The sequence below is a fragment of the Daucus carota genome, chromosome 3 (assembly GCF_001625215.2).
Source record: "Daucus carota subsp. sativus chromosome 3, DH1 v3.0, whole genome shotgun sequence".
Taxonomy (NCBI): Eukaryota; Viridiplantae; Streptophyta; class Magnoliopsida; order Apiales; family Apiaceae; genus Daucus; species Daucus carota.
The window spans coordinates 12,148,998-12,161,069 of NC_030383.2; the positions used below are offsets into that span (position 1 = coordinate 12,148,998).

Genomic DNA, 12,072 nt, shown 5'->3' on the forward strand with positions numbered 1-12,072 from the left:
GAAGAATTGGGCTGGACTCAGTTAACAGGCGGGTTGGATGGTTTAAAACATTGACCTAATGCTTTATCAGTTTAAAATCAGATAATTCTATATTATTAAAAAAATAATGTATAATTTTTTCGTAATATAATAGTAAAAATAAATATGATAAATTACTTATTTTAGTATTAAATTTGACATTTAATAGAGAAATTCATAACTTCTCAAAAGAAAAATCATACAAATAAAATAAGTTGAATCAATTTTGAGGTGACGAAGTTCCGGTGACTGTGAAAGAAATTTTTTTAAACAAAAAACTATTTGAGGCCCTCAATGTCAAAAAGACCTCATCAAAATATTTGGAATGATTCAGGACAAAACTATCCCAAATTTGAATTTTTAATGGTCGCAGATGAGCTGCTGTGAACCATTTACGAATACATATATCAGTCCATAAAATCCAGTCTCATCGTTAGTCTTCTTGAATATAGTAAAAACATATCTAAACATGACAATAGCATCCAGACAAATACACAAGATGCTTCAGCGTTCACATAAACCAAATTTGATCGTGGTGTGTTCAAAAATATAATTATAAAATTTAGCGTAAGGGCAAGTGGTTTAATATTTTCTATGTTTTTTCTTTCTTAAGAAGCCGTTCATGTCTGGGGACTGCATGACTGGGTTCTGGGCAACCTGAAATCAAGTTAAACATAAACGCTCATATGATCAGCAAGTGTTTATTGTACTATACATGCTACTGTAAAGTGTAATGAACTTATCGTATCCGCGAGGAGATCACTCGAATCATGAATCGAAGAGTAGAGAAAAACCAAGAAACAAGCATTTTATTATTAGGAAAAGGATTTGTTCCACTATGTTATAAATAAACAAGGAGTGCCCGAAAGAAGTGGATTAGAACCTGAACCCATCTCGCAAATAATACTCATACTCATCGAGAACTTTACACTATATAATTATTATATAATTATGGGGGTGTCTAGTCTGTGCTAACGATAATCGCGAAATTTTATATGTTTAGAAGATTTAGATTGGTGAGGTAGTTGCGCATGGACCCACACTAAAAAAAACCGTATAATTATATACAAGGCCATGATGAGGTTTGTCATTTACCACTTTTCCCCGCTGTAATCCTTGCACATTTCTCATCGACAGCAAATACCACCCCACTCTTTTTTATATATCTTCGTTTCTTCCTTGCTTTACCCCTTCAAACTTCCAAAACACAAATAGTGGCTCAACGATTTTTACTAGTACTACAAATCTCGATCCGATACAAAACTGCAGTGCCGATATATTTCGAAGATGGTCTAATAAGCAATGTCGCTAAACTTAAACAAAGATGACTACTAGAGGATAAATATGAACATGTATATCTAGTCCATTGCACACCAAATATATACGTAAAAAAGGTGGAATTAGACGTAGACACTAGTCAAATAGAGTGATGCATATCCGAGTCAAAAAGGAGCCAAGTTCTATCTATAAAACAACCCATACATCATAATCCCCAAACACTTTCGATTTTCACTTACACAAAACTAAACTAAATTAACCATGAGAGAGTTTTGGACATCTTTAGCGTCTCTCATGGGCGTCTGGGCCTTCTGTCAAAGCATACTCCACACCGTTTTCCCACCAGAACTCCGTTTCGCCTCGATAAAATTATTTCAACGGATTTTCCACTGGGCTTCGTCTTACTGCTACTACGACATTACGGAGATTGACGGTGTCAACACTAACGAACTCTACAATGCGGTCCAGCTCTACCTTTCCAGCTCCGCATCCATTACCGGCAACCGGTTGAGTCTTACCCGCGGCCTCAACTCCTCGGCCATCACTTTCGGGCTTTCCAATAATGATCGGCTCATCGATACTTATAACGGCATTGAAGTTATATGGGAGCATGTCGTCACGCAGAGACAGTCACAAACGTTCTCGTGGCGTCCCCTGCCCGAGGAGAAACGCGGGTTTACCCTTCGAATACACAAGAAAAATAAGAAAATTATATTGGACTCGTATCTTGGTTTTATTATGGAGAGAGCGAATGAAATTAGGAGGTCAAATCAGGATAGATTGTTGTACACCAATTCCCGAGGAGGATCTTTGGATGCGCGTGGACATCCATGGGAATCCGTGCCGTTTAAACATCCTAGTACATTCGACACACTTGCGATGGATCCTTGTAAAAAGTACAGGATCATGTCTGATCTTAAGGATTTTGCTGATGGTGAAGCTTTTTATAAGAGGACCGGCCGGGCATGGAAGCGCGGCTATTTGTTGTACGGTCCTCCTGGTACGGGGAAGTCTAGTATGATCGCGGCGATGGCGAATTATTTGGGTTATGATATTTATGATCTGGAATTGACGGAAGTGCACACGAATTCCGAGTTGAGGAAGTTGTTGATGAAGACTAGTTCGAAGTCTATTATTGTGATTGAAGATATCGATTGTTCGATTAATTTGACGAATAGAAAGAAGAGTAATGGAAATGTTGTTCCTGGTAGGGGTCTGGACGGACCCCTGCCAGAAGAAATGAGAGGCGAGGAGGGTGCCAATACGATTACTTTATCCGGTTTATTAAATTTTACTGACGGATTATGGTCCTGTTGTGGGAGTGAGAGGATATTCGTGTTCACTACTAATCATGTGGAGAAACTGGATCCAGCATTGTTAAGGAGTGGGAGAATGGATATGCATATATTCATGAGCTATTGTTCGTTTGATTCGTTGAAAATACTTTTTAAAAATTATTTGGAGTACGAAGAAGGAGACGTTGATGAAGATCTGATGAAGGAATTGAGGGAAATCATAGATAAAGCCGAAATGACACCTGCTGATATCAGTGAGCTTCTGATCAAGAACAGGAGAGACAAGGAAAAAGCTGTTTGGGAATTGTTGGAGACACTGAGATTTAAGTCTGAGAAGAAAGAGAAAGGAAATGTGATTCAAGAGAAGAGGGCATTGGAGACTAGTCCAAAGGAATGTGGTGGTGGAGGTGATCATCAGCTTGTCAAACAATGTCAAGAAATTAGTGTTGAGAATATGATTTAATCACATAGTTTAAATTGTTTCATGTTAATTTTAGCAAGTCTTTTGTTTAAATTATGAGCATTATGGTGGGGGATAGAGAGTCTGAGATGAGGAGATTTGGAAGGAAAAGCCATCATTTCTTTTTACATAATACTTGCAAGAACAGCCAATCAGGCTCTCATGTATAATATACTTTAGTACAAGGTATGTTCTGTGGAGTATGATTATGAATTTGCATGTGGGGTGTGTTTGGCTAAATGAATTAGTTTCATTTTTGAGCTAGAAATGAAAGACAATTGGATGCTTATGATCATTGATGTCCAAACACTAATAATGCGGGCATATAATTGGATTTAAGTACTGAAAATGGTTAGCTGTGTTTGGATATGACATTGGTGGATAGCAGATGCTTTTTGGTTTGAAAATACATGCAATTTCAGAGCAGACCAGGAAGTGATGTGCACCGACCGATGTTCGATAATGGTGGCATCACATTTCTTTTCAGACTTGTATTTTTTTTCGTTTTGGTTTTGGTTTCATTAGCAACATTTTTTTGATTTGAAAACTGATTATTTGATTCTTGATCAGGAGTTCTCGCATTTCGAATTGAATTACTAACCATCAGTCCTCTTTAAAGTTGGATGCATGTGGGTAAGAATAGCGACTCTTCGAACATGCTAAGGGACATTGATACGGTTAAATTAGACTATCCCTCTGTAACATGATGCATAACAAAAGATTGAGCATTTATGTTTTAGTTATGATATTGTTGAGTTATTTAAAAAGGGTCTTTCTAATGTGTGCCCAAGGGCACACAATAAACACTAACTTTGATAAGTTTGGTGGGTTTTTATTGTTGGACTTGGTGCAAATGCAGGGGGGCCATCCATATTTATGATTGGAGGACCAATAAAAATGCATCATACTCATGAAAGTTAGCGCTTAGTGTGTGCCCATGAGCACACCACAGAAAAACCGATTTAAAAATTATAAAGTTGGAATCAAGTACTTTTCTATATTGCTAATGTTTTGTTACGAATTTTATAAAAATACGATTTTGAAAACATTGTTGCCAATTCAAGAATGGTTGGGATCCGATCTAGAGGCGTTTGTCCGAGTTTAAAATTATGACTTATCATTTAATTTGACTTAGAGACTGTTTGGTAATGAGGAGTTTCTGCTTCTTTTATCAAAAAAAGTTGCTTCTATTTTTTACTGGCTGTTTGGCAAAAGAAACAAAATGGCTTCTTTTGGATATTTAAAACTAGAAGTTGAAGTCAGAAATTATATGTTTTAAGTTTGAAGTAGATCTTTTACCTTAACGGTACAAATAAGAACGCCCGCTGATAAGTGATCGATATGTTTTATATACCAGACCACTCAACAGAGTAGCTGAATGATGAGTAGTAATCAACTAAATACTGTTCAAGTGGATATAGATGGGGTTTATTTTATATAAAAAAGGAAAAGCAATGATTCTACGATTTTTATGTTCGGAAAGGAAGATCCTGAGAAAGGAAAAGTTGTTCAGAAAGTCTTCACACTCTCATGAGAATTGAGAAAAAAGGCATAAATCATGTCTCTTCACTTGTTTGTGTTTTGTTGATTATGAAAATTAGTGAGGTGGGAAGGCTAACTGTGCTCTCCCCATTTGTTCTTTGTAAAAAATTATTATGTTTCCTGTATGATGTCAAGAGAGAAAAATGGATGTTCTGAGGTAAAGGGAGAGACCGAGAGAGACGTCGATTCTTTGTAGTGCCTTCTTGGTTATTGTATATGGAGTATACATGATACAAATGTGAATTGGATATTGATGTGGCTAAGCACAGACTTAACTGACGTGGCTGACACTTGACACAATGCCATTTTAGCAGCATTAACTGATGCATTGTGTCACCTCTTTCTTTGTCCAACACACAACATGCAGTGATTTTTATATACTCTCCGTCTATTTAATTGTATACGTTTAATATTCAACACAAATTTTAATATTTTTATATAATTATTTTTCAAATTTTTTTTTCTAAATAAAAATTTAATATTTAATTTTTATTCAGAAAAAATCTTAAGAAAGTTATAGTATTTTAGAGATATTAATTTGATGTCGTTCGCATATGATCACACAACATTTAAGGGTATATCAATCCATATTTTAAAGGACTTTCCTTTTATTCATAAAATTTAAATTAGGGATTTAAAACATTTGGGGGAGAAGTTGAGGTGTATTGTGCTTGGTTGGAGTTTGTGTTGGGTAATGGAGTTTGGAAGGGGCTGAGGAGGAGTCACCGCCGGCCAAGGCGGCATGGCGGCACAGGCGAGAGATAGGGAGAAACAAGTGGGGGAGAGAGAAAACTTAAAAAGTTTCAATAAAATATAGTTTTATAAATTATTTAAAAAAAATTCTGAATAAAATCTTAAAATATTAATTTTTTATTCAGAAAAAGAAAATTTTAAAAATAAGTTATATGAACTTTACGACTTTACATGCATGAGTACTGAGCGTCGCGTCCCTGAATATATACAACTGAGAGAATCGAGGGAATACTTGTTTCAATTACTGTTTATAATCTAGACGGGTAAGGTGAAACATAATTTTGGATGATAATTTGTTTCAGCTAAACGAGGAAGTTGTCAAGTTTTGGCAATGTTACGGACAACCTTTTGGCAATCACAGAGTATAAATAGACCGACAACCAAAAATGTTCATGCAATCTAAAACCTGACAACCGCTATTGAAATTGCTGTTAGAAGAGAATTTGAAGAGCATTTGGGATAATCTCCGACAGAGCATCTCCAAGAGTCTCCTAGTATGCTACTAAATATAATATAAAAAATATGGTTCTTAGTAATATAATGTAATTTTAATAGTGTCAACTCCAACAATACCCTCTATATCCTCTCACTATTGTATATTCTATTCATATCTAAACCCACTATGCCAAAGATTCAAATTCATGTAGTGGAGAGAATGAATTTTTTATTATTAAAAATAAGTGAAGAGCCACTATATGACTCTTAAAATAGAAGAGAGAGAAGAGTCTCTTAAAATTTGTGTTGCTGTAGCAATTTTCAAATTCTTGGCGCGCAATATATATAAAAAATGACTAATCATCATTTTTACACATTCCTTTCAAAATTTGAGATAGTGTTAATCATATTTAAGCGCAGTGTTCATACCAAACTTTGAATTAAATTAAAAACAATACTAACTGGTATGAAATAAAGCGGGAGCGGTTATGGTTATATACATGAAAAATGTTATATATATCTATAAACGATTATCAAAACTTTCTCCAAATGTTGATGTAATTTTCTTATATGAGACTCGCGCGTATATATATATACATCCCAAATTAAAATTTATCATGTGCTAATTGCTATGCGACATCAATTGTTAAATATTTGAAGAAATTTGGAGTATCTGTTACTCGTTGAATCTTCCAATGACAATGACAGAGTGCATCAGTTTTAGCAATTGCGTGGCTCCTTCAAATTTCTAACCACCCTGAAAACATTCTTTACAAAACTAACCACCTTTTTTTTCACTTCACAAAACTAACCACCCTAATTCATATACACCAGGGGCGAACACCACACAATTTTTTTTTGCAGGAGGCCCCTCCCAGGGGCGAACAACAAAGATTGTACCTTATATGTTGCCCCCCCCCCCCCCCCACGGGCGAACATAAAAGGGGAAAATTTGTGGGTTTGCTCATGCTTTCTTCACTTCAGTTCGTTTATTTAATTTATAAAAAATTAAAAAAAGGGAAATTGTGATATATTATTTATATTATTATATTTTATAATATTATATTATATAATGATATAATATTAAGAAATTATTTTATATTAAAATATAATATTATTGTATATTGTAATATTTTAATATTTAAGGTCATATTTAAGCTCATAAAAGATAAATAATATTATTATTGTTTTATTTTTGTTAATCCGAAAACGTCATGTAATATCTTGTCCCGAATGCATTTGATCAAACACAGCAATTTTATTCATAGAAGATATTAAAACAACGATAACACGACTTAAATTGAAAAGCAGAAAACAATCACGACGAAACTACAGACCACTTAATCGTCCTCGGACGACATTACACTATCAGAATAATAATCCGGAGTGGTGACCAATGCAAGGTATTGTTGTTCCTTAAACCGGTCCCCTTCTTCCCGAAACATCCTAGCATCATCGTATAGACTCTGACGATGCAGTCGCAGATTCATGCGATTCTCCTCTTCTCTCGCTCTGAAGAGGGCGGCCTCCATCTGCTGCGGCGTTTCTCGAGGCATAGTACGAGCCCTTTGTTTAGGAATTGGAATCCCAGCTAGTGCACAACGTTCCATGCACACTTCAAGCCTACGCACACGCCACTCCCACTCATTCAACATGGTGGTAATCGACTCAGGGGAGTAGCGTAAATTAGGGTTTAAAGAGTACGTAAAGTCATCATCACACCACCATTTTCTACCCATGGCAACAAACAGATCACCTGGTGTGTAACTCATGATTTATGATGAACTATATCTTGTGTGAGGTCTATGGTTGTGTGTGCATTGTGCATATTGTATGTGAACCTATTTATAGGCATAGCATAACATTGCAACGAAATAATGCTGATATTCACATGATCAACAGTTGTATCCCATAATGCTGATATTCACATGATCAACAGTAGTATCTCATAATGCAGAGGTTCACATGATGAACAGTATGTCATAAAGTAAAGGTTCTGCAGAAAGTAAGGCTGCATTAGAATTAAAGCCAAAGGACTTGTAAATTCCAAAATTATTATCAGATCCGGAAATATTTTTAGCCACTTGTAATGCATTATTTTGAAGGGGAATAACTGCATCCTTCAATAACATATCAAACTGCAAGGACTTGTCATATCAAACTTTAATTATGAGTTGTCTACTCACCCCTTTAAATTGCAGCTACTGTTCTACTGCATTACAAGTTTGACTCAAAAAGATACAAGAAGTGCAGAGACTTGTCATTTCAAATATTTTAATTATTTTAATCAAATGTAATTTTATTTTCACTTTATGTAATGTTTGTGTTTCCTTTAATTTTATGTAATGCTTGTGTTCTTTTAATTTTATGTAATGCTTGTGTTTCCTTTAAATTACACATCCCTCAGTTTATGTAATGCTTGGATTAACAATAATAAAAAATAAGCACTAAAATATGTGGTTTTTTCGGTAATATGAATAATTTTGTTTAGGTTAATATAAATAGATATTGCTCATATCATTCTGATTTGCAAAAATAAAAACTGCAAATAAAAGTACATTTGATAAGTTCGAAGTCTTTAATATTCTCAATCCTGAGTTATGTCGACATAATAGTCGGAATCATAATCTTCATCATCATCTTCAGCATCAGCGGCCACCGAGGTATGCTTTTCATTGCAATCATAAAGAAAATTTGGCACATCTCCCCATACTTCCCAAAATTCAGCTTCTTCACGTGCATCAAGTTTCTTCTGCAGTGCATCACATTCTTTCATAATTCCAGCCATGTATCGATTGTAGCGAGCATCAGAAAATGGGATACCCAACCGACGAAGTCTGTCAAAATAAAGTTGTTGAACTTCAGGATAACGTTCCGACTCGTCTAATACCTCCTGATATGTCGGCACCCAATCTTTGCCCTTTCTGATTCTCCTAGTAGTAAACTTGCGGAAAGACTTGTTGAATTTCATCTGGGCCAGCTCTCGAGCGTGCTCTTCTGCCTGGCGACGTTTCTCCTGTAAGATCTCCTCTTTAAGGCTCATTGGAGCCCCCCCTGGATGCTGATTCGTCGCCATCCGTCCCATTGGTGGGCGACGCTTTTGTTGCACGACCGGTTGTTGGTTGTTCTGGTTGCTGCGCATTTCTCCCAACAATAGCTCCGGTTGTCTTCTCTCTTGTTTTTTTAGGCGTTTTTCATAGCCGGGGGTCATTGGTGCCTTGCCCTTATCCATTCTGGGGTGATTGAAGTGATTAAAAGAAGAAGTGTTGCAATGACAAACAATAAAATGAGTGAAGTGTATGTGTTGAATGTATGGGGGAGAACATATTTATAGGACAGCTCCACATTGAATTATTGTTGTAATATTATGTATATTCAAAAGTAGTTGCAGTTATGACATAATTCAAAATTTGTATTATGGCAACTCCCTGCACTGCTCTTCTTGCATGTTTAAAATTTCGAAATGACAAGTCTCTGCTGCATTTTTGTCTAGGGTATCTTAAAATTTTTTTCAGCTTTCTTTTGCAGTTACTTTATACAAAGCATGCATATTACTGTAGAGTTGCAGTGTGTTGTCAAGCTATCATGTCAGGCTTATTACTGTACACATGTGAACCATGTCTTTTTGCAGAACCTCTTGTATCTTTTTCAGTCAAACTTGTAATGCATGCACAGAAGAACAGTAACTGCAATTTAAAGGGGCGAGTAGACTACTCATATTTAAAGTTTGATATGACAAGTCCTTGCAGTTTGATATGTTATTGAAGGATTCATTGATTCCCCTTGAAAATAATGCATTACAAGTGAACTGCAGCTTTTCTTTTTGCAGAACCTTTAATTTATGACCTACTGTTGATCATGTGAACCTCTGCATTATCAGATACGACTGTTGATCATGTGAACATTAGCACTAAGAATTTTCAACTAACATTAATTCCTTGGCCAGCTGTCTTATAAATTGAACTCAATTTCAACATTTCAACTACGAAAATACATCGAAAACAATATTTCTTTCATTACTTCAACTGCACCAAGATGGAAAAGGGTAAAAGGCCAATGTCCCCCGGATACGAAAAACGCCTGCAACAGCAACAACAGAGAAGACAACAACCGGAGCTATTGTTGGGAGGGATGCGCAGCAACCTAAACAACCAACGACCTGCAGTAGCTCCTAAAAGCAAACCACCACAGACGTTGGAGATCAAGCGGGATCATGCGTACTATTTGCAACGTAAGTTTTCTACTAGGAGAGCTCGAAACGGCAAAGATTGGGTGCCGACAGAGCAGGAGGTTGAGGATGAGGGGAGACGTTATCCTCAAGTTGATAAACTTTTAGAAGACAGACTTCGTCCGTTGGGTGTTGCATTTTCTGATGATCGCTACAATCGATACATGGCTGGAATTGAGCAAGAATGCGATGCATTGCAGGCTAAACTTGATGCACGTGATGAAGCTGATTATTGGGCAATTTGGGGAGATGTTCACGCTGAGGACGATGAAGATGAAACCGAAGAATATGGTTCCGACTATATTGTGGACATCACCAAGGATTGAGAACTTATGTCATGTTCTCATTTGAAAACAATATGTAATTTTCTTTAAGTTTATGTAAATTCAGTTTATGTAATGCTTCTGTTTCGTTTAAGTTTATGTAATGCTTCTGTTTCCTTTAAGTTTATTTATTGCTTTAACACCATAAGCAATAAGTTTATGTAAATTCAGTTTATTGCTTCTGTTTCGTACAAGTGCTTGAAACCCCTTTTATCAAAGGAGCAATTATAACTCCTCCTGCTCATGCACAGTATACGTATGGTCACATCCTAATAAATTGCAGCTACTGTTCACTTGAAGGTTGTGTACGTATAGTCACATCCTATGCATTATTACACTTGTGAAGCACCAATTATTCAACTAGCTAGCCTACTATTCATGCACAGTATGTTTCTCTTTATATGTTGCAGCTCTCCATGCATATTGAATCACATCTAAACACAGCAAACCCAGTTTGAAACTCTTCAAAAATTAGAGAAGCACAGAAACACCCAAAAACACACAACCACAAAAATGGCAAGCTACGTAAACGTGAACATCTTCTGGGGCGGTGAAATCGTCAAGCAAGATAACGATGTTATCTATACGGCTGATCCAAAAGAGATGAGGTTTATCAAATTCGGCACTACATTGGAAGAGTTACACGATATTGTGTATGAGGTTATGAACATAAGTAGGCATCACTGGAATTTGAAACTCAGTTTCAAATATCCTAGACTTGGTGTCGGTAACCTCGTAACAGGATATTTTGTAAAGTCCATTAGGTCGGACGACGATGTGAGGAGGATGCTAAGCATCCCCGGCCGATTTTTGTATGGGATGGGAGACGTATGGCTGTTTGTTGAAGCTGAGAGTGTTGCTCAGCAAAGCCAACCCTATGAAGCCCCATGGACCCAACAATCTGGGCAGACGCATACATTTCTTGATAGCCAACAATATGATGGGAACTATGCAGGAAACTATGGTGGGGGTTACGGTGGCGACTATGGAGGAAGCGAGTTGGGGTCTATGGCCGGATGGTCAAATAGCGTATTCTAAAGTGGCTACAACTACGGGACCGTAGGGCATACAGAAGTTGTTGAGGAGGACATACAATTGTCGCAGCCTCGTCAAACGCCAAACAGAAGTGCAGCTGTGAATCTTGCACTTCACGGGGACGAAGAAGATGAAGAAAATGCTACGGAAAGAGCATTAACTACAAGTGACGATTCGGATTGGAATCTGTCAGACGAAGAGGTTGAGGAAGAATCTGAAGACTTTTCAGAAGCCGACTCGGATGAAGTCCGAGAGGGGAATACCTCGTTGCAGACGCGCGATATGTCTGTTTATGTACCAAGGGCTGCATGGTTTGGATCCCAGCAGTACGAGACTGAGATAGTGTCCAATGTGGACACTATCATGTCCCACGGGTTCAATCCATCCGTTGATGAGTTAGGCGTCAGAGCCATGTTTCGTAACAAAGAGGTTCTAATCTCGGCGGTTAAGGAGGCACATATTAAAATGAATCGGAACTTTGTTGTGCAAAAAAGCACTACGCAAAAATACAAAGTGAAGTGTACAGTCTATGATTGTAAGTGGAAGTTAAGGGCGGCGAAGAAAAAGCAGCACGGTATGTTTGAAATCACAGAATGTCCTGAGACACACACGTGCTTGTTGGATAGGCCGACACAGGATCATAAGAAGATTTCAGCAAAAATGATAGGGTCATTGGTTGCTCCACACGTAAGTCGCACAACCTAT

General features: G+C 37.0%; 1 protein-coding gene across 1 annotated transcript; it reads left to right on the forward strand.

Annotated features, from left to right (window-relative positions):
- Positions 1–1,557: 1,557 nt before the first annotated feature.
- LOC108213824 (AAA-ATPase At5g57480) lies at positions 1,558–3,380 on the forward strand. The gene has a single exon (XM_017385611.2). The coding sequence runs from the start codon at positions 1,558–1,560 to the stop codon at positions 3,052–3,054; it is 1,497 nt and encodes a 498-aa protein (XP_017241100.1). The 3' UTR covers positions 3,055–3,380.
- The last annotated feature ends 8,692 nt before the right edge of the window (positions 3,381–12,072 follow it).

Excerpts from the sequence above, each read along its gene's own strand:
- LOC108213824 (XM_017385611.2), top strand. The coding sequence starts at position 1,558 with ATGAGAGAGTTTTGGACATCTTTAGCGTCTCTCATGGGCGTCTGGGCC.